The 24,274-nt window shown below is 34.2% G+C and overlaps 1 protein-coding gene across 5 annotated transcripts in view; it reads right to left on the minus strand.

The window, feature by feature from the left end:
- The window catches only part of LOC149490122 (uncharacterized), a 225,467-nt gene that overhangs the window by 40,324 nt on the left and 160,869 nt on the right, over positions 1 to 24,274 (minus strand). For all 5 annotated transcript variants that reach the window (XM_089701420.1, XM_089701437.1, XM_089701407.1 and 2 more), the window contains one exon: positions 20,876 to 20,920. In XM_089701420.1, the coding sequence (XP_089557546.1) occupies positions 20,876 to 20,920 (45 nt within the window). The remainder of the gene's footprint in view (positions 1 to 20,875; positions 20,921 to 24,274) is intronic.

Genomic DNA, 24,274 nt, shown 5'->3' on the forward strand with positions numbered 1-24,274 from the left:
AGAAAAGAGCCATTCGTTCTATATATAATTTACGTGCTCGGGACTCACTAAGAGATCTCTTTAAGAATACTGGTATCCTTACTGTACCATCACAGTATATATTTAATAATATTTTGCATGTACACAAAAACGCCGACTTACACACAAGAGTAGGAGATAAACACTGTTATGGCACAAGGAACAGAAATAGAATTGAAATGCCATTTTTCCGATTAGCTAAAGTTAAAAATTCATTTATGGGTCAAGGTATACGCTTTTACAATAGAATTCCTCATAATATTAAAGAGTTTAGTAGTTCTAAATTTAAAACTTATATAAAAAATGTACTAGTTCAGAGAGCGTACTACAGTATTCAGGAATATATGGACGATAAAAACCCATGGAGGGTTGTCGCGGAAAAAACCACAGGACAGTTCTTTGGCATGTTATTATAATATATGATGTTACATATGTATTTTGTAAAATTGTCAAACTGACATGATTTAAAAGAGCAACTATAGAGTTTCTTGCCGGTTCTTCTCCGTAGATACTGCTTTCCGAATCGGTGGTAAATTTTAAAATATGTAATGACGTTTCAAAAGTGCTTCTATAAGAAGTCTAATTGAATAAATAAATGTTTGAGTTTGTTTGAGTTTGAGTTTACGCCTAAACTACTGAACCAATTTGCATGAAATTTGGTATGTGGATATTTTGATACCCGAGAAAGGACATAGGCTACTTTTTATTGCGAAATATGTACCACGGGCGAAGCCGGGGCGGACCTCTAGTTATCTATATAAGTATTTATTTAAAATTATATATGTATGTTTATCAGCCATCTGGTTTCCATAACACAAGCGAAAGCTTAGTATGGGATCAGATCGTGCCGTGTGTGAAAATTGTCCTGAATATTTGTTTATTTATTTACTTCGTTTCTCTCAAATGTGTTGAAAGACTAGATAGATAATATATTTGTACTCATAAGTAAAATAATATAAATTTATTTAACTGTTTAAAATTTGATAAGTACCTAAGTATTTTTATTAAATGTATGAGTTTGATAAAAGGTACTCTATTATTAACACTTACAAAGAGTAATTTTCCAAGAACAGGCAAGTAAAATGTTTTCAACGTGGAAAACTGTACATAATTTTTAGCTCATTTAAAATTTCTTTGTAGTTTCAACATTTTAAGTAATAGTGGATTAATAATATATAATATTAAATACTAAAGTTATAATTGGACTTAAAAATTATATGCAAAGAAATGTATTTATTTTTTATTACACGACTTAGCTTGCACGATTCTATATAAAAGCTACGTTTATTAAATATAAAAAAGAAGTCTAAATAGATTTTGTTTCGTACATTGACACAGTTTATACATATTGAGCAATTTTTATCCTGCAAAATAATCAAGTATCCCGTTCTTTGCTATACAGCTTGTACCGGATACTTAAACACTTCTACAAGCCACACCTACGACGAATATAAGTCTGACAGCGCTTAGTGAAGAGCGCCCGAGGGCTGAATATTGATAAGTAACAATACAGGACCTCTTGCCTCACTTGACCTCCGACATCCGATCTCGAGCCTCTCCATCCACGTGGATTGTATGTGTTCTATATATATAGACAATCAATAAACCCTTAAAAGATACAGATATAAATATATTGGTAACAACGCGCCTTTGATGTTTGGACAAAAACATTGTGTGTTATTTTCGGCTCTATTGATTTAATTATTATATTGTTATACTATGTATATATATATATTATATTGTATGTTCGCATTTATGTATTAATGGCAGTGTTTTTTAACATTTTATCACGATTCAGAAATGGTACCGTTACAATGACTATCTGAGTAAACTTACTGCGCAGAGCTTTTTCAGGAATAAAGTTACTGAAAAACAAATTATAGTCTAATATTAACATAATTCAATTGATATATTCTTCCAATCTATACCGTGAATGGGTCAGTAATATTACATCGATTATCATCGCTAAAACACATAGCAACGAGATATCCTCCAACATCCCTGGAGATATTCAAAACAGATTTATCGTCCGATCCTCCCGGGCGCTGTTCATATAATACTGTTTGAAAAACGGATCCAGCAATGAACAATAACATGAAATTCACATTACGTTTGTTGTACAATGTGGTAAGGCTATTGCGATTCTATTTCATTTATTTTTGCGTAGGCAACTTAAAATTCACAACCTATATTTTTGTTCCCCGTTGTTTCACGAGATTTTCCATTTTTTCAGTTTCTAAATAACTCACGAAAATTTGAAGTATGTTGCATATACATACTGATAATTAAAACTTTTGCAGTTGGTATTGTTTTGAGAAAAAAGTGGCGTCAACAATACATGGTCACACATGTGTTTTACAAGCACACCCTGCGAACCCCAACAGACTTATTATGTTTATAAACAAAAGATATTCAATGTTATTGTCGTGTAAACAGCGTAAACAGTGCGTCCCCACAGGGTCGATTATGGGGCTGACATTTTTACGGTGACGTCACGGATATAATTTCATATTTAAGGTAAGGCCGTGGGTCAGTCCCCGGGGGCGCGGTGTACAAACACGCGACAGTGTACCCCGAAGTAGGGCAACGGGGACTTTCAGTTCATTTTAATGATTTAATGCGACGTGTTATTGCATTATTTACTCTTAGTAATTAAAGTTTTGTCAATTATCAAATAAAGAGAGCTCATTCCATTTTGGAACATTGTGCAGTGAAAAGGCTTTTGTTTTTTCGGTACTGTTCGTTGGTTTTAATTTACGCGGGAAATAATTAATCATTGAAATACAGGACCGCCGACATATGCGTAAGAGAACATAAATTTTAGACTTATTTTGAAAAAAAAACCAAATATTTCAAAATGTTGCATCGAAAATTGCTCTGCGAAGTATTTTTAATGAATTATATTTTGGACCATATGTAAAAATAGAAAAATAGACCAAGTGACGATACATTATGCGATAATGATGATACGAGAGTAAGGTCAAGGGAGGTCTTGCTTTGTTATCTATATTCAGCAGACCCTCGAACTGGTAACTGCACTTGACTCACATGTTTTAATTAATGACGCTTTAACTTGATGAATCTTGTTGGAGGCATGTGACGTAAGACACAAAATACTTATCCGCATCCTAGCCTGTCCTATTTCCTACATTTTATAAATCCTGAAAAATACTGGATCGATATTCGTCAAATATTACCTAGTTACACCAGAATAGGTAAAGGCTTTGTGGTCGAATCGAGTGGAAGAGCAAAACTCTTTGCATTTTGAAGTAAACGACGACGTCTCGATGGTAACATATTGGACTACACCTGGACTTGGGCAATTCGTACATTTTTTAGCTGTCCTGTACAGAAATAAATGTGCACATTCAATTGGGTTTAAGTTAAAATTTCACAATTTTTGAAGCTACACTGAAGCGTCTTATTTATTAAATTATCTTTTAGAGTTTCACAATAGGGAGTTCTGCATTTTATTTTAATGCAGATGCACCTTTCAAACGAAATATGAAAATTATTTTGTGTAAGTATATTATACTTAGTTCTGTGATAAAAGACTAAGCTGTTAAAGATACAAGTTTAAGTTAAATTACGTTCAAGTAAATAGAGATGTAATTTACCAATACCAGTGTGTAACGAATATGTTCAGAGTGTAGAGTGGACAGCGGACAGACATACATTATGCATGTGTGCGTGAGATGGGATCGTTCGATACGACGCAAACAAACTTGTATAACATTTACATAGTAGCTCGGATTACTTCGACATCACTCATTTCTTTTTTAGAAAACATGCATTAAATTATTGTTCATGTGAATCTTCCAATAAAATATGTGGCATGTAAAATAATGTAAAAGTCATATTTTAAAAGAAAATAAATAAATAGTATCACCGAACATTGTAATCTTAACACAACACGACAAAATTGTCAGTAAATCTATTATTCAATACTAATTAATTATACTTTTAAAGACATATTTCGATAACAAAATTCCTCAGTTCTCAGCGTAGAATTTTATAGCTTTGATAGTATCGATGGTATGTATGTGATTGAATACATCTCGGTTAAGTTGTCAATAGCAGTGGGAAAGAGGAACACGAGGTTGAGGTAAATACCTTATTTGCATTTACACTTGTTCGTATCAATATTTGATTGATTATTTTGTTTTGATTCTACAACGGTTGGATAATTTTGTATGGGATTGTATGGGGTTGTGATTGGTGTGATTGTATACTCATATTTTTATATTAAAGGTTGGCATGTTTACAATTATGTTTATTGATATGACTGGTATACCTCAATATTTTAAATAAAGCTTAGGATCTAGGTTTAAATCTTTTAGCTACGAATAACTAAAATCATACAAAATATTGATGAATATTTTTGAGAATCTTATAAAAGTTAAAAATCATATCTTTCAAGTTTAGTAACATTTCAAAATTACTCAATTTATTTCTGAAGTTGTATTGACACCGCTCCAAATTAGAACGCATACCTGGGGCCCTAGTCTGAACAAATTAGTCGGTAATTACCGATAACTAATTTATAGTCCCGTCTTCAGCAATGAAAATGATGTCGCTTAATACCTCTCCCCAATTTGATGGAAGTATACAATGGATACATATTTGTTTATAATTTTTATTCTTCACAAAACTTTCCGTTATGCGTCAAAATATTTATATAATAATAGCCTTGTAGCAATGCATTTTTATCTAAATTAATAACATCATTATTTCAATTCCGTAGATATATGAAAAATAAATAAAATATAGATTTCATGGATTTGGAAAATCATTTCTTTGCAACACATTCGAATATTGTCAAAACAAATTATTCTTTGACATTGTCAATCGTTTTGATACCGACGTTTGATCTCGACAAGATCTCGAAGGCCCTTCTCCCATTACGCTACCGGTATCCTACACGTCCGCGACTAGTTCAATTGGTCGCTTTTGCGTCGCGTTTCGCGCGTATCTTTTCGGTAGAAAGATAAAAAATTCTTATCATCATGTTGTAGTTCTCGTGCGGCTATAAAAACTACAATTTATGTTTCTTTCAATATATGGATGAATCCTGCAGTACCTACTTCTTACTTTTACGTCGTCACTGGAATCGCTCGACATAGCGTCCGTCTACAAAAACGAGGCACAATAATGATGAATTTAGTCATTTTTCAGTCGCAATAATATGTGAGCATCGGGTAGCGAGCAAATATCTAACTAGTATTCTACTCGAGTATCGTATTCTAGAAGTATCGTAATGGGAGAAGGGCCTTACGGTTTGTGTGGATTTGTAGATACGGTTGATAATGTCGGAAAAATTATAGATTATTATAATTTTATAATAAAAAAGATATTTCAAACTTCCGATGCTACATGATTTAACGCAATATTGTTTTATCTTATTTAAAGTTATTGCAATTAAAATAAAATAAACAAATAATGACAAATAAAAAACGATCGAATTAAGAAAAAAAATTATTAGAAAAATTTAATTTAACAGTTTATAATATAGCGTAGTTGAAAATTTGGCTCAAAACCATCATCTCTCATCAACATAATTCTAGTAACTTGTTTATCTGTAAATTATAAAATTTATAGATAAATATTTATATTTAACACATAAATAATTACCCGTGAACCGCTAAATCAATTGCATATATTCATCCTTTGCTTATTAGCTGTAATATAATATACAATGATGCACATAATATAATATATGTAATAATACAAGCTAAAAATACAAGTGATACAAATTATCCGTTCCGTCCATAGTTTTAGTTCCGTCCGTTTCTATAATGTCTTAAAGATTTCTCGAAAGGCTTCGAATTGAGCAGAATTATCTTGTAGAGCTTTTAGAGTCTTTTGATTAGAATTTTATTGCACTTCACAAATAACAAAATATTAGTAATCTAAAACTAATAGCTTTAACTATATAAAAACATAACGCAGATTGATGTTTTCTTAGGATATTTGTTATCCCATAGATTTATAGGATTTTTAAGAACATAATTAAAAATTATCCTCTTGAAAACACAAAATTTATATTTATTTTGATAGAAATATTATTTTGATTGATTGATGTCAAATGTCAAAAAAGTAAATAAGGAGATTGCCATACATGGAATTTTGGATTCCATGAATATGTAATAAATAGAACATTAATTAAACGATTGATATAAAAAAATATCGAATTTGATTAAAATTAAATTAACTGCCATGTTTTTTATGCATAACATGTGCTTTTTTCATATGCAATTGTATTTGTAATAATGCGAAAAATTTATGTAACTAATTTTAATTTACTATATATTCCATAATATCAGGGTAAATTTCTTGGAAAAACAACACTAATTTTTTTAGGTCCATACTATAGTTACTGAATATCGTTAGTTACCGACCGTTTTCGGTCGAGATCGATGTCGATTAATGTGTCGAGACTACAGGTCCAGAATTTTTAATTCTTTCTTCGCATTCTTCGTAGTACATAAATTCATTTTCCTTTATAACTATACAAATTTTTACAAACTAATAAAGGCCCATGTTGAAACTATTATTTCTTTCAGGTTTCCATCTATATAGTTTCATATATCATGTTTATAGCAGTGAGCTATCACGTAGGGCATGCACCCGGGTTTACCCGGTTCCGAAAAACCCGGGTAAACCCGGGTTTTTTGATGATCTTGAGAACCGGGTCTGAATAGTATGAAACCCGGTTCTCCCGGTTCCGACCAAAATATTAAAATATAAAGTATTATTTATATTTTACTGCATTATTTTAACAAATTTATTGTATCTGGCAACGTCAGACTCACGTGCATCGCGAATTTTCGTGCCACGCCTCAAGCGTGGCTCCGATTGGTTGTCTAACCTTAGATGCTATAAGTTTCCTACGGTTGTATTGCCAAAAAAAATTAGGCTTCGAAAATGACAAAAATTAGGCTACAGAAATATTTTTATTAGATTTCTCGTGAATTTGAAAAGCTGTTAATTTTACTGATTCATATAATGATCGAGTCATGTTTTTGTTTTTGGTATCAAGCTGAAATTTATATCGAATACTCAAGTCTTCGGTCCCTTTTATGTGAAAAAGTCGAACTCACAAGCCAACGCATCAAAAGATACAGCCGTAAATGCTGAAAATTTTCGCAAATTTCGACATTCGCGTGGGACTCAAAACCTACAGCTGGGTACTTTTCATGTTTTTATGTGATATTATGATAACAAGAGCGCCGAGACAACCGTCAAAACGCTAAGGAATAGAATACGCTATCGATACAAATTGACATAAGCGTATGATGTTTTGCCTAAGGATTCGGTCACACTACCAACGACGACGACGACCACGAACAAAAAACAAAATTTGGTCGTGGTCGTCATCGTCGTTGGTAGTGTGGCCGAACCATTACCAAAATATCATGAGCTTATGTCAATAATTAGCTTTAGCAATTTCTATTCCTTGGCGATACTGACGTTTTGGACGTTTGACTAAGGGCCAAGGTATTTTTATTAGACTGATAAATAAAGAGAAGTATTGAAATTTTGTTTCTTTATTAATTTAATCAAATAAGACACAAACCGCGTAAAATAAAAGGCCTATCAGGTACTTTTACAGTTACTTTTGTTTAATTTCGTATTTTTTCCGAAGTATTATAAAAGAACCGGGTAACCCGGTTCTACCCGGTTCTGAGCTCGATTTGGAACCGGGTTTCAGAAACTTGGAACCGGATCCGGTTCTGCATGCCCTACTATCACGGGCGGGCGGCGGGCGGCCGCGGCGGGCGCACCGCATCGCGTGAGCCCTTGTTTGATTTCAACTTTAATTGTCCGTCTTCAGCCGGCAATGCTCAAACAATTACATTTCACTTTTGAAGAGCCGTGTAATTGAAACCGATTAAAGATAATCGAATAATTCAAGCTGGGGCGCGGAAGTATTTTGCTTTTCAGCTGCATTGCAACAACATGAGTGTTTGATTAAATAGATTGTTTTGATGTCTTATATCGTAGTTGCTGCCAAAAGTTTGATAGTTTAATAACTACATAGTTAGAAACCCGATGATTCCAACCATTCACATTAATCATTCATTCGTTTCAATATCAATTGGTCATTTGCTTTTAGCTGAAAATAGCCACAGCGCATCATAAATGAACACGACCGAAAGTGACTAAATGAGAGGATAAAGGTAAGTTTAAACTACTCTAAAGCTGAAGCACTTTGGCCAAATGAAGTTGGTACACGAGCAAAGAGGTCCAGTCGAATGAGTGATGTCCACATAATTGATAGACTGCCCTCGAGATATCGATTCGGCCGAGAATGGAGCGATTGATTAATCGAACGCTTGTCGGCGCCGATCCGACTTAATTGAAAAGTCAACGTCTCGATGTTTCGGCCGATCGATTACTCGATACACGCTCTACTTTCGTTTGATCGTAATTAGCCGGTGTGTTCAGATCATGTCAACAAATTATCGTTAGTTTAAGCTCGGTTGGGCCAGCAATAGTGTTCACGATTTGATAAATACATTATCAATAATGGTGCTGTCATTATTCTCTGCCCTTTATATTCTTTCTGACGAAAGAGTGACGATGCCGGCGATATTGTAGTACGACTTCGTTAATGAGATTATCGGAGGTATTTTAATGTATTTTAATGCTACGGTTGACGCGTGGCATTTACCAATGATAGATTGAAATGACAACAATAAACAATGCAGAGAAATCAGTTAACATAAACATCACAATTAGTGAACAATGGGCCTCGAAAATTTCAATGCATTCTCATTACAAAGAAGTATAATACTTTTGGAGAACAATTAGCGGTTTTATAAAAGCCATAATGCTTCGGGTTTCCCCGCACAATGCGAGTGACCGTGGCCGCCATTTTGTGCAAAATTCAGAGATTCACGCGAAATGGCCGACACATCCGTCCGTCCCAGACGCATTTTACTTGTTTAAATATTAAAATAGAGTTTTGAATAATGAGCCGTTTTCGTGTATATTTTACATTTATTGCCGTGTTTGCAGTCCTCGCCAGATTTGATATTCTAGTGTGAATACAGGTTTATCTCTATTTGCACACGCGAATTTGGTATGAAACGTTTTAGAATATTTGAAGTCTGCATTTGTGAGACATTTTATGGGTTGCTATTATTTTATGAGATGAATTTGAAGATTTTCTCTAGTTGGATTCATAAATTTAAATAAGAAATACGAAGCGTATAATGAAACAAGTATTTTAAATTCTACGCGTATTTATGAACACACCACATACACATACACATAATATATATACCTTCATATACCGAAAGAAAGTTATGATTAACAGTCCCATTCTTTGTAACAGCATACGTATAAAATAAGTTCTTTTGTAAAGCGTGTGCAGACAGCTTTCCTTGGCTTTGGGGGCATAAATTACACGCACACACGCGACGTAATAAAGAGTTCTTTACGAGGCCCGGCGGGGTCCGCAACAATGGCGTCCGCAAGTTGGCTGCAGTCGATGCTTCGGACGTATCCGGTGCATCGTGCATCCATGGTGGAATTTCAGCTATACACCGCTTTGTTCCAAGATATTTCGAGAATGTTTCGTGTTGTGGGGACGCTCGTAATTTATAAGGGAATTATGCAACGAATTGTTTTCATAAGATAATTTATGTTATGTGGTCGAAATAATTAGTTCGGTGCACGTAGGATATACATCATTGTACTTCCTTATTGTTTAACGTGTTAGATAATGCAAAATATTAAGAATAAACTATGATTTTTGTTATAGGGAAATGTTACAATGAAAATGACATTTCTGTTCTACATATTTGAGTAAAATTAAAGACGTTACTTCTTGTCAAAGAGAATACAGCAGAGTAAATGTTGTACAAAGAAGTGTCACACACACAAATGTTAAACAAAAATAATTGTTCCATTTTCCGAATTTTCACAAGTTTAATTAAAATAAATAACAATAGCGTAAACTTAGAGAATGTTGCATTATTAACGCCTGTAAGAAACAGCCTTAAAAGCCTTTTTGCTCGAGTTCTCACGTGTTTTGTGCCGGAGTAGCGACGTGTGTAAGAATAAACAGACGCGAGTGTGCACACAGCTTTATAGACTGCGAACAAAAATGTAAGTTAGCAGCACAGAGTGTACACGTAGCCTAATGAAGGAGCCTTGTACGATATTTATTGTGAGATCCTTGTTACATGCGACACTTAGAGGAGATATTCCACTATGAAGGTTTTTGTTTTTGCAAGAAACTACGGATGGGGGTGATGATAAAGTACACTTTGAAAGGGTAAATTTACACTGTAATTATGATGGTATAGATATTAGATAGGCGTGTTTGCGTGTGCATTTTATGTAGGTATTTACTTTATAAACAATACTTTGATGAAAGTTAGTAAACATTTCGAAGCTTGTACGGATATATTTAGAAAAACGCTACATTATTTCCATAAAGTGTACCTAATTGTTTGTAATCCTTTAATCCTCCCAAAGTTGTACCGACAAAATTAACAGATTCATAAATAATTAAATACCGCAGTCGGCGCAATTAACAAATATCTTTGAAATGATTATAAAGTTTCAGAACTTGCTGGCTATTTAGCAAATACTTAAAACAATTAGATTTAAATATCTGAGTGTCTAGACTGAACAATTTTACGTGAAGTATTTAAATATAACATTTGGTATTTTAGTGGATGTAGATAATAAAGGGGATGAGCGAGCTTTAAAAGCGCAAAAAGCTTTTGGCCAAATTCGTTGACCCTTCGCTAACTTTTTAATTCTCGTTACCTTTGCTCACATTTATGTAATTATGTGTGGATGATATTGTAGTTAAAGTGTATTTTTTCAGCACTGACAGGTATAATGCATTATTATAAAATTAGTAGTTCGTCAGTTGACATCCAACGAAGCATACTTTGTGCTTTGTAATTCAACCTAATAAGTATTATAATTGCAATAAATGTAATAACAAAGTGAAGTTTAAATTTAAAAATCGAGTTTACTAATTAATTCAGTTAATAGAAAAATATAGGAAGAAACAACACTTATAGATAATTTGCTCTAGTAAAAGACGTTAATCTAATAATAAATAAATCAATTATTTCAACGAACTTTTTTATGAATTGCAATTATTGCTAACAAAATAAAATATGTTATTTCACACCATTCAGATCAAATATCTTTCGAAAGACTATTTATGGTTTCGTGGTATTTTTAACATTTCTTCCTCTTAGGTCAATTTGTTGTAAATAGATGAGTTACGTAGAAATGTATGAAATTAAGAAATATTGTACAAAGCTTTTAATAAAATTCTTAAATTCTAACCATGCGCTTGTTAAATTATTAAAAACGAAATAATGAAGAAATTTAAAAACATGTTTTTTAACGCAATAAATTCCCAGCGCAATAAAAACGTAAAGACAATTTATATGCAGCTTGAAATAAGCAATTTAAATGTGAATTGTTGATACGAGTGCGTGTATCGTAGACATATGCAAAGTTCTGCCAACGACATTTGGATAAGAAAACTCATTATTTCGCCTTTACGACATCTAACTTACTGCGCGGATAACTGCGTGCTCACGCTAGTGATGCGCACGATTATAACAATTACATTATAAGTGTATAAATAAACGATAATTTAATTTATAGAAACATGTTACACATACTAATAATATTAGTACAATGTTGCACTAACATAATTCTGTTAATATGTTTATGTGTCACGTCTAAATAACTGAATGGGTAAGGAAGAAAAGTAGATAAACCACATCAATCGAAAAATGTGCTATTTTCCTGATCTTACACATATAATGTGAAAAAGAGTCTTTTTACAAAATACTTGAACGTTATTTTTTGAGACAAAAGAATCGAGTTGGTTGTTTGACGACTTTTACACTTGAAATGATTATTATCGTTATGAAGTTTTTGCGACTAGCCGATTTAGATAAAATTTTATATGCAGATGAAGTCGTCTTTGTTTGAAAGCCGGGAAAGTGGAAGTTGTAAGACTTTAACAGCGGACTTTAAGAGCAACATATATAATATATTAAATGTATACTTTAATAATGTATTGAGGGCAAGCATTCTGACCGTGCATGTACAGATATATTTTAAAAAGGAAATAATAGGAAAGCTCCTAGGAGACTCTTCGTCTGTAACTAAAAATGAAAAAATAATTTGGAAAATCCAAAAGTGCACGCCTCATAATTTTTTTTTAATAATTATTTATTAATTATTATTTTTGTTTATTTAATAACAATTAAACCACATCGAATCAGACCCTGAAAAATGAAAGGGTTCTATTCCTGAGCGTACTCAAGCGTAAGAAAAAAAAAAAGACTCGATTAGTTAAGTATTTCGGTCGCTATCGTGTTATCAAGAAAATCCTCCGCACATACAGACACACGGACGTCCAAGACAGAACTTTTTTAAACTGTTTTTTAACTAGTTTAAATAACAAAAATGACATCAAAAATATCATGAATGTTAAAAATAGTGTTTTTTCTTAATATGTGTGTGTATGTATTATCTTACAAGTGCAATGTATGATACATAAAGACATTTTAAGTTTGAAAAATCAGATGTTTTGCGCGAAGCGACAGTAATACCCACCTCAACGCTTCGCTTATGAGGCGTGCAATAAACATGAAACTATTTTAATATCAATTCAAATCTCTACAGGAACACTATTTAAAAGTATTTAACTTCTAATTGGTCAATACTACCATTCAGTTAAAAAGATAACTTCTCTGTTTCGCTGTTATCTGCTGTAACAAAAACGATAAATCAAGCTAATGACGTCGGAAGCCATAACCGACAGCCTATTGCAGTTGCGACACATGAGTGACTGGACACCGGGAAGTTTAGAAAAATTATAACAGGTGTCTTGCTTTTGAAATAACACCTGTTATTTGTGAGATTTTTTTTTGATCAAGTTTATTGTGATGTGACTTTGACTGTGTACATTTTGTTATTGCAGTTATTTGATTTTGATGCTGTAGTATAATAATAATAGCGTCAATATCATTAATTATAAAAGGCAACTGCATAAGTATCTTATACCAAAACGTTAATGTAAGGTATTATAATTCAATATGGTATATTATGTAAAACTACATGAAAACAGTAAAATAACCATCAACTTACAGTTGTTGCATAGCTATTCAAAAATTATTGGAACAGCTTTTATCCCTATCACTTCACATAATTATAACAGTGTCACCGCTGTTATTTCACAAGGTTATTAGTAGCAGTGATTTCCCCGTCACAGCCCTCAGCCGCTGACGTAATAAAAGCAACCTGAGCCTTTTGAACGTCAATTTATCGACAATTTCCCACGACCTTTATCATGTCGAGGTCTTTCGCTCGTTAATAAGTTGTTGCAAGATAATTAATTTTGTTCAATTAATTTACATAATGTACGATCGTTATTTCTCTTATGAATTTTGTTAATGATATGCGGATGTCGGTTTTCTTCATACTTAGCGTGGTTAACTAGTGGCTTAGGGAGGAATTAAATTGGGTACTTTTGATTATATTGTAAATCTTAATGTTTTAACTTATTTGTGTGGGAATAATAGAGTTCTATTTTTGAAGACGTTATTCTTTCAGCTAATGGAGCCTGTTTTAATTCATATTAACGAACGTCGAAAGAAATAATAATGAGCAATGTTAAGCACGATTTATAAATAATTCCACATTATTTTATACTATTTAATATTTATAAAGAATTAAAACACTACTTTCGATCTGATTTTACATTCCAAGTGAACAACAGCCTCTCCGAGTGGTCACTCAGTGTGCAAACAACTTTAGCTTTCAACTAATGAATAGATACCGTATTTAATGAAATAAGGGACAGTTTCATATCGCTGTGATAGTTTCATTTGAATAAATCGATTCTGGTTTTCATTTGAAATTTTACTTCGTTGGTTCCGATTGCTTAAATGGGACTTAACATAAATTAAAAGGAAGTAATACAACTTGTAATTTCGTCACATCTTATCTTTTAGTGCACTGGCTATTTTGCTGAGTGTGATTTGAAACTGTTTTAAGCAGATTTGTTATCAATAAAGCCTAAACTGATCGTCTATTTTTCGACTGAGTGAATATATTCATAATTAATTATGTAATTAGACGATTATTTATTATCTTACTATTAAAACTAGCTTGAATGCAATTCCAAGATCGTCGAAGCATTCCATTCTACACTACATCACATCGTTAACCTTGTTTTCTTCCAACGACCAGTTAAATGAGATTTAATGACGATAATTTCGTTTTGATGATTGGCGTGATGAGATACTTTGTGTTACAAATCTAGCCTCAAGGTATTTCAAAATCTTATAAAGTGCATTGTCCTAAAAGAAACGTAATGCTTTATCAGAACATTATTTCATCGCATCATGTCCCATCAAACGAAACAGACGTTTTAAATATTAACTAAAACAAACGAACATGACAAAAAAATAGAAACACATACTTAAATATTGTCGATTTGTCATATTACAACGATCTAATTATAGATATCCATATCGAACATCTATAATTAGTAAAATATGGGAGTGTAAGAAAATGTTGATGATATTTCGTCGACCGTAATTGAAAGTTTCACACCCACGCACAAATGACAAACAAACGAAAGCTCTAAACAAAACAACATGAATGAATAAGCACTCGTTCCGTGTTAGTTATCGGAGCGCGGCCGCAATTAGCTCGCTTCGCCCCGCCCGGCCCGCTCGCGTCGCGTGCGAAGCGATTTAATAAGGGACACGCACGGAACCTGAACAGACTCGTGAAAAATAACCATTGTTATGTAAATAAATGCTTTCGTGATTAAGATAATTTATTGGACTATTTCGTTTTTTAGCCGCAACATACATATAATGGATCTTAACAGAACCGCTTTAATGTCTGTTTAGTATGAAAACAATGTTTTCAAGAAAGGATTAATGTTTGCAGTGTGCTCTTTTACTCATAATTTATTTGGTATTACGTGAAGGAAGCACCGATTAATGAAGTTAATTAGAGGTAGTTAGTACTTAATATAGTATCATGTTTCATACGATTAGATAGGGGCCCGAATACCGCAGGGTTATTAGGGATAACCCTTCGATATCAGAATCCCATCTACACACACGTACATTCACATAATATTTCGATGTTGAACAAATGTTGAACATCTAGAACAGTGTGTCAAATCACTTTATAAATTATTCATTCAAAGAACATTTCGTTCACATAAAAATTGTCATTTATGATATTTACGAAAGCAGTAGAATGGCACAATATAAGCGAAAGATCGAAGTGCACATAAATGATGATAAAACCGAAATACAATAAAACCTTCGTTCGCTGAACAATAATACGGAATCCTCTTTGGCGCGCCTTTTCCTCGCGTCTCGTGGAAATAAAAGATCCTATCAAAATTTAAACGTATCTCGGAGGGAGAAATGATTGTTGTTTTAAATTCAAATTGTTCCAACATTACTGTTAATGTGCTAGACAAATATTTAATAGCCAGTCGGGTATTATACGTTTTATATAAAAGGTAATGAATAATAAATGTTCGTGCGTGTTGACGAAATTGTGTAGTGTTTTATATTATGTATGGGCTATTGGGGTAGAAAAGTGTTTATTATATGCTATAATGTAGGTAAATTTATGTGTAGTAAAATCGGTTCAGCAATTTTGTATATGAAGAGACAGACTAGGGTTTATTATGTGCGATTTGTTTCAATATACATAGTCTTCTAGTTTCTGCAAATGGTCCCACATAATACGATGAACTGATCCAAGCAAATCTAGAACGCTCTGAGAGTAAAATATAGATATTGCGAAAAAATAGACAGTAATATTTTTACGCGTGTACATACATAACTTTTTTGTGGCTGTTGTTATGTTTATACGACCGAACATAATATTTTCTATTTCAACTAAGATAAATATGAGAGAATTAGCTTGATATTTTATTGGTTAAAATAACATTTGTTACAATATTTTTGTATACTATGAGACGTTTAATAGTTTGCTTATAGATGTTGTTTATTAAGAAAATATTGATACATTTATCTTACTTCTATAACATTTTACCCTATATCTCTCTGTGAAATAGTATTTACAAAAATTAAAGGCAATAAAGCCAGTTACCAAGTAAGATACGGGTAGTTCTACGAAAAACGATGTGTGGGTAAGCAGATAAATCTATTGATGGGTTACTTCAGAGGAAAAAAAATCAGTTTCTCAATGGTAGATCGTAAACGTAAAAATTAGTAAAACATTCTATTAAATCTAAATTCTATCAATAAAAATTAAAAAAGCTATAAACATATAAACTAAAGCTAAAGCAATAACATGCGACGAAAAATCCCATAGAAAAGCATTGTTTTGATAAAATTGTTACTCGCATTTCGGGAACACTGTTGTTCATAGTCCAAGCACTTAATTCAATTTGCGATATGCAAAACTGTATGTAGCAAAATAAATGAATTAACCGTATTCCGTCGCGCGGCGTTACACGCTTAACTCGATTCCCTTTGTGAAAATTTACAAACAGACGCAGTGCAAGAGCTGTTTAAATACAAAACAAATGAATGCGCCCGGAATGCGCGCTAACTTTTGTTATTTAATATAACGAGACCATATGGTAAAGACGCTAATCTTATTAGCCTATGCTTCAAGTTCTTTATTAACATATTGTTGTGTAATTGCAAGATATTTAATAATCTTCTTACCCGCGTTGTTATTTGTAAATTATTACAGTTCAGACGGAAAACAAATAAACGGTTTCCCAGTTATCATTATTATTAAGAACCTTAACCATAATAAGAGGTACAAAGAACCAAGGAAATATATTAACTCGGTAGACTTTAAAATATGGCTTCACGGTCTGAAAGCAGAAAACCGCGGGTTTGTCAAATGAAAAATTGTGTTACAGCTTTGCTCGAAAGGGGAATTTATTAATGTCCTTACATTTGCTCGTCGAAATGACTGATCGTACGAAATTGTAAAACTAAAATGCAAAAACGGGACCATTAATCTTTTTATCTAACGTTCTGAAACTTGCGATTCCCACAAATGACCTGTGTAAAGCGAGCAATAACTTGATTTGCGGATAAATGGCCCGGAATATGATCTACCGCGCGCCACAATACCTTTTGAACGTAGACATTTTTGCTCACACCTCCATTGCGCCATTAGTATCGGAGAACCTGCATAAAGTGGAGTTACAGCGGCAATTGACGATAAACGCTAATAGTTGCATATTCGTACCGGCGGCCTGCAGTTTTAATGCTCTCTATTGCACTTTACCTTTAATAAAAGTTGGATATTTTAGAACGTTTCTTCATTACGCTTACGCTATTGTAAGTTTTCATTGAACATTTTCTCAGGTATAATAACAGTTCTACACGAGGATGTACTAATGAAATGAATGATATTAGCTCAGAGTCTAAATTAGCTGTGCAATATTATTATTTAAAAATAAACATGAATATTGAATACGTAAACGTATGGACATAAACTTTCACTTAAATATCGATACATTTAGCGACGTGATTCCCCAAATTCTACATTTACAATAAACGTCAAATGAAAAATGGCGCAGCTGTCACAACGGTTATTGATGAGCATCACAAAATGGCTAAAATTTACTTTTACGGGTGTCAGATTAGCTCCCGCCGCCGTGACGGCTGATTCTCCTAAGTGACGCGAATCACTCGGCACGACAATGGCGATCGTCACCGCCGCAAATGGGAAATGAATTGCAATTTGTGAACGCGATCAATGTTTGCGCTTTCACATGTCATTCTTAATAAACAATTTACCGTGTGTAATAAGATTTAGAAACGACGGCGCCGGCCTTATGTTCAACATTGAGTCGCATTAATAAATATTCTTTTGAAGAAATAAAAGCTACGTAATTTAATAAAGACGCATAACCAATCAATAGCAAACAATAGAAATGGAAGCATTCTAGTTTACACTTAAATCTCCAAGAGATCCAAGTGCATTTAGAAACTAGAATCCTTAGAAAGTTAGAGATACGTGACTAGCAGTTCTCCCGGCCTGCAATCTGCAGCCCGGTTCGGCGCCAATTAGTTTCGACGCTTCTGTTTAGGGCTGCGGCGGCTGGAGCACCCTCCGCTGCTCTGTTCACGAGGCTCGATGGATCGCCTCAATGGATACTCCATCACGCCCCGCAGTTTTGTACCGAGCCGTCAATAGCGCTAATTAAAACCAGTAACAAGTCGGCTCGGCTGCTCGCGCTGAAATAGGCTCTCAAAAGCGTCAATATTGGTGCCAATTAAATGATTAACATCGAATGCCGAACCAATTTACTAATTAATCCTTTTAAAACTTCGAGGAGTGTAAATGAATAGCCTAAATAGCCGGTAATTTTAATCTTGCTCGAGATCGGTGAAATAGAAAATCTTTTATCGTGAGCCCTAAACGATAGGTAAAAGGAAGACATCCGAAGAAGCGACTTCAGAAATTAATGGATTCGAAAACTTAGCAGGAACAATCTCGTCGATTCCAACTTTTGCACTAAGAATCTAAGCACGTTTTAATTCGCAAGTTTTCAGGCTTGATGACTGCACCCCTTGAGGGAGTCGGTTCGTGACGGGACTCGCGATCGGGACAATAAAAACCTCGGAGGTGGGGCGTTTCTTTCAGGAAATTAGCTGTCACATTAGTTGGCTATTAACGCTTCGTTTTCGGTTCGATCGCATTTTTCCCGCTCGCTCGGGTCGGCCTCTAATTTGTCGCGTCATGATGAATCATTTGTGTGCCTTCATGTTATAAGCCGTGACATATTCGCGATAGGGATTACCGATCTGTTTTATTTTTGCTTGTGTTCTCCGTACTTAAGGATATATAAGGATTTTATTTTGCCAAAAATATTGCTTAAATCCTCTGAGATGAGAACGTGTTGTGAAGCAATTATCCTAAGTGTACTTAACACATGAAACTGAAAACTGTAAAATTGCACATAAAAAGTTATCTTTAACAAAATGTTTCCAATGTAAAACGCCGCACTATAATTCAGCAGGTCAAGCGCTGAATAGCCGCAATCCGCCGGCCACTATCATTAATACCGCGCCCATAACCGCTAGCACCGCACAATACTTCGAAGCGTATTTATCAGAAGTGCTAGTCGGAATCCACTTATTCTCATCTTGACAAATCATAAACTATCCAATCTCATTGGAACGGGAAAGCTCATTCTGCGAGCGCTCGCAATCTAGCGCGAGAGGCTGGCTCCAGCGGAGTTATTACTGCGAGGCACCAATAATTCAATGGTATAATTAAACGAGATTGCTTGTACCGGCTACATCACTCGGAGCGAATTAAGTTTACGCGGCTAATTATGAGTAATGAGTTATTTCTCGTTCTGCCTTCAATATTCCCTCTGTTCCTGACGGTTCTCGTTTTTATTTTCTCCGCTCCTCCGTTTGCGATCTCGCTTGGAACGTAACTCTGGCTTCAATTAGTTTTCCCGTAGTTAAATGTAATGGGTTACGCTCCACGACGATTTTATTACGCGACTGCTTACAAACTTTGACACGGTAATTACCCAAGTCCAGAATTCGAATGGTAATTAAAATTTGTTGATTCACTTCTTTGTTTGCGACGGCAAAGTTACGTTTCGTTATCTGTCAAATTTTAAATAATTACATGACAGTTGTGTAGGCGACGGCGACCAATGAATGTAATTTTTGAACCCTCTACAAAAACGTCGTATTATTCTTGAAAAATAGTAGTTAATGCAACGTAATTTGAACAGGGGCCCTGACAAATCCAATTTTAATAAAATATGATTGACAATAAATTCATGGATAAGCAGGAAACGACGAGGAGGGGTGTAAATTTATTGTGCAAAGCTATTAGCACCTTAATGCAGTGTCGCTCCTACAGAATATTGATTTAAACAATAAAAAAAGCTTTCGATTTTTATGAAAATCGACAAAGATTCGAGAAGCTGAACACGAAAGGGTATTTAAATATATTTATTAAAGCGTGAAATTTCCATTCTATCCTCACAAAGCTGAAAACGAACTTCGAAACAATTGGCAAAACCGAGCGCCCAAAGAGTTTAAAAGTTAAAAAAGCGTTCGTTACAGAGGACACATAGAAGTGCAATTAGAGCAAAAGGGCGAAGGGATGCAAGTGACCTCACAACGATCGACTCGCATCGTTTTTTACAATTTTCAAAGCCGTAGAGGCGCGGCGCATGAATACAGATTCGAAATGACACGGTTATGTGTCGTTTTTTCGTGCGTTGTTTGAAGGTAGTTTGCAGTTCCTCGCACAGTGACGGCTGGCGTGACTCGTATTTATGAACGGGTTAGTGGCGTGGAAACCGGCTTTTATGGCCGCAACGTAGCGCTTTTGTTTTTGTTGCAAAATATATTATAGTTCTGTTCGCTGGCAACGAAACATCCGCGTGTGGAGCAGCCATTCTGGCGTGGTTATCGTTTCACAGCCGCGCGTGTGTGATCATAATCTCGGGCTCACTACATTTACTTTATTTATATTATTTCTAAAGTAAGATCCTAAGCACTTGAAATACCAGCATTCAATATTTAAGTCTTAATGAATAATGTTATAAATAATTAAACGTCGATGAGACGTTGCTCGGTAAATAGAATGTTAATATCAGAGGAATAAATAATGTCGTCATAGAGTTGAGGCTTTCAGTTCTTTATCAATTAAACGCGTGTAACTGATGAAGTAATAAATGGGCGGGAACACTAAGCAAATAGTCGCACACGGCACACACACACGCACGCACGGCGCACGCACACACCGGCACGCTCTAATTAGCGCAGTCGGTAACGAGCCAAACTTTACTCACCGTGGATATTCTGAAGGCCCCGTCTCTGCAACTTCGCATTGTTTTCTGTGGACAAACAATTTTTGTTTATAATTATCGTTTAATTGGATATTTGATACCGGCTTCCAAACTGGGACATCGTATTGTTGGAGAGACAGAAAATTATAATTTTGTTCGCGTTTTAAGCGATCTCATGTTTTATTTACAGAAGGAGTCTTATTTTAATGATTAAGAAATACTTTGACGAGATGTAAAAGGACGACTTTGTGCCGGTAAGGTTTTGCAGCGCATCTTATCGCGAGCGGAACTTAATTCCAATGTTCGATCTAAAACTACAAAAGGTTTCCAATAATGGCAGGTACATACAGTCGGGAGGCTGGCTCATTAAGCGTTTGAGCGAGAGGATAATGACGCTAACCGATATCCTTATTTAGTGCAAATTGCGTTCCGACACCGAGCCGATACCGAGCCTCCGAGCCGACTCCGATTCGCAGACATGTTTACTAATGATTTGGGATTTAGATGTATCGTTACCGGAGGTTCTGTGGTGGACCTAATGGTCGTAAAAGATGGCTGTAGCGTGTAGATGATGGCCTGAATGACTAGGGTAAATTAGAATTTACTAAGGTAAATTAGAATTTGCTAGAGCATTGAAATTGAGCTTCATTATTACTGGTAGCTCGAGGAAAACATATACTGTAAAACTGCCACATATATAGTACTTATAATACAATACTACATACTAATTATGGTTGTGATAAAAACCCAGGAGTGGGCTAATTGCCTTTATTAGTTTTTCATTTCATTAACGATATTCGCAAAAGTAACAACATTTTAATTATAAAAGTATCTGTTTGTACGGAAAAACAAACATGAACAGGAAAGTACAAAATATACATTCAGATAAACCATATTTCAGTATCGCAGCGCAATAAATATTTGGAGCATTGCAAATATTATCAAATTCTTCATAACGGCATAAAACTCGCTCCAAGACCGAAACATCGCATTTTATATAATATTGTAATAATATGGAGAGTATACAATAATTTCGCGAGCTAATAATGTTGCCTTGTTTATATTTATACGGCAATGTTAGTTATGTAAATGTAATTAATTTCGCTTCCCTTAATATTTGATTTGATATATTTAGTTTGGCGTTTAATCGTGAAGATTTTTGAAATAAATACGGTTTGGTTAATATCTAGATAGAATTCTTGTTCAGAAGTAAAGTTCCATTTATTTATAGCACAGAAACGTATTTATAGCTTTTTAGAATGATGAGAAACTTTAGAAATCTTAACAGCGATTTAAAGTATTATTTTGTAGTTATTTCTGGTGTATATTCTGTTTATATTCTGTTATATTAAATTATGTATTTTGATGGTTCAAAAGCGCTTCTAAAGGAAGTCTAGTTGAATGATTAAATGTTTGAGTATATAGTTTATATGATTAGAAACAAATTACGTATCTTAATATTCCCACACTCTTCTTCATGTTAGAACGCAAACGTTCAAATCATTACACCCCTTTTCCAAAGTCCCTTACGACAATTGGTGATTTATGCGACACCTTACAGAGGCAGTGGTTCTGAACTGCGTTGGGCTTACGACAATCGACACTTGAGTTATGTACCAACCCTGCTTTACGATCTTGTAGCTGTTGATAACATTGCCAATGCAATTCAGGTAATTGTATACCTTGCTATGATTTATAGGGTAATGTTTTCTAACCATGAATTTCCGTTTTAAAAATTATTTTATTATTTTTCATTTTGTCTATATTCATTGCGCTTAGTATCAGTCATAATCTTGAATTGAAGTCATAATTATGAGTTTTTTTTTTAACAAAGCTATATTATTTTACCATCATCTTAATAAGCGTGTTCATTAATAAAGTAGTGTCACGGATCATTTTTCTTTTCATAGATCAAACAAATGTAACTTGAGTCACAGCAGTGTTAAACAAATGATTAATTACAGTATTAATTGTCGCGACAGCACAAAAAATAAGTAGGCTACGCTAGTTCTGTACGAAAGTTTTCTCAGCATTTTCTTTGTGCGTTGTTTCCCAGTCTCCCCGCTTCACAATGCTTTCGGAAACTCAAGCTCATTCGCTCGAAATAAAAATATTCCGGGTGTTTCTGTGTTTCGTGCTTTCAAAGAAATATTTATCTCGCCACACGCTGACTGGCCTGTTTATGCAAACGTAGATTTGTATTTTACTCCGGTGTACCGTTTCGCCCCGGGATACTCTCAGTTCACGAAGCTATCTCTGTACCAATTTCTATGGAAAATCATTAAGTGGGCGGTAGAGATTGTACACTTAAATATCTATTATCTTCTAGCTTGTGCATAACATATATTGTGTATAGTATTCGTGCATAATTCATGCGCATTTTGAGATTATATGACGCTGTTTTATTTGGAATTGGCAGACAACCAAATTATTTAAACAACATAATTGTTGTACTCTAATATTACCCATTAAAATAATTCCACTACACTTTGTCTTAACACTTGAAAACTATGTATAGCTTGTACATTTGATTAAAGCCAGTTTTACATCTTGATAATATTGCTCACAAAAAGTCTCCGGTATAAACTGCGAGCTATGATATATTATAGCATAGCGGAAGCCCGCGGCGTTGCCTGTGCGTGTTGTAACATTCATTGCGCTTTAAACTTTCATGAGACGTAACTTATGATGCGGACTCGAATTGTTTTGATGTTATATTCTCACGGTTTTCATCTGTTTAGATATAAGAAAACTTAAAAGGAAAGAACTGGTTATGTAAGAAAGAATATATTATAGTGAGAGAACATTCGAAAAAAATGGAAAAGATCGATGTCTTACACAGTTCTTGTATTAACTTACATAAGACGGTAAGAATGCCTAACGTTAGTTTCATAATTGTCTTTTTCATAGGAATTATTCATCGATGGATATATCGCGTAATGTTTCATAATATTTCCGTTTATTAATTTCCATTTTTATTGATTGTCGTTATAACTAAAAGCTTTAATTACGAATTATCATCTCATGCTCATCAATACACATGCTTCTTCCCATTTAACATAACCAATCACTAGTTTCACATTTTGCGATAAGAATTCTCAATATCACAAAAATAATACAGTCACTGCGGTTTTACTCAGCAACTGTTAACAAAACCGCCAGACAGCATTAAAAACGTAAATTAGTTAATGAATAGAACATTTGCGTAGTGGGCGCAAACGGGGGGCGTGTGTTGCGTAATTAAAACAAGGTTCTGTAGGGGGAGGGGGGGTGTAGTGTGAAGTGCCTTGTTTCCTATTGGGCTATACAAATGTATAGGTCGATTCATTAGTAGTTGTCATTGATTACGGTAGCAGAAATCGATGTCTTAGGCATTAGGAACTTAAGGAAATATTGGATTTT

The sequence above is a fragment of the Colias philodice genome, chromosome 2 (genome assembly GCF_061535455.1).
Source record: "Colias philodice isolate Cphi_HAF_F1 chromosome 2, ilColPhil1 Martin Lab GWU primary, whole genome shotgun sequence".
In the NCBI taxonomy this organism is placed as follows: domain Eukaryota; kingdom Metazoa; phylum Arthropoda; class Insecta; order Lepidoptera; family Pieridae; genus Colias; species Colias philodice.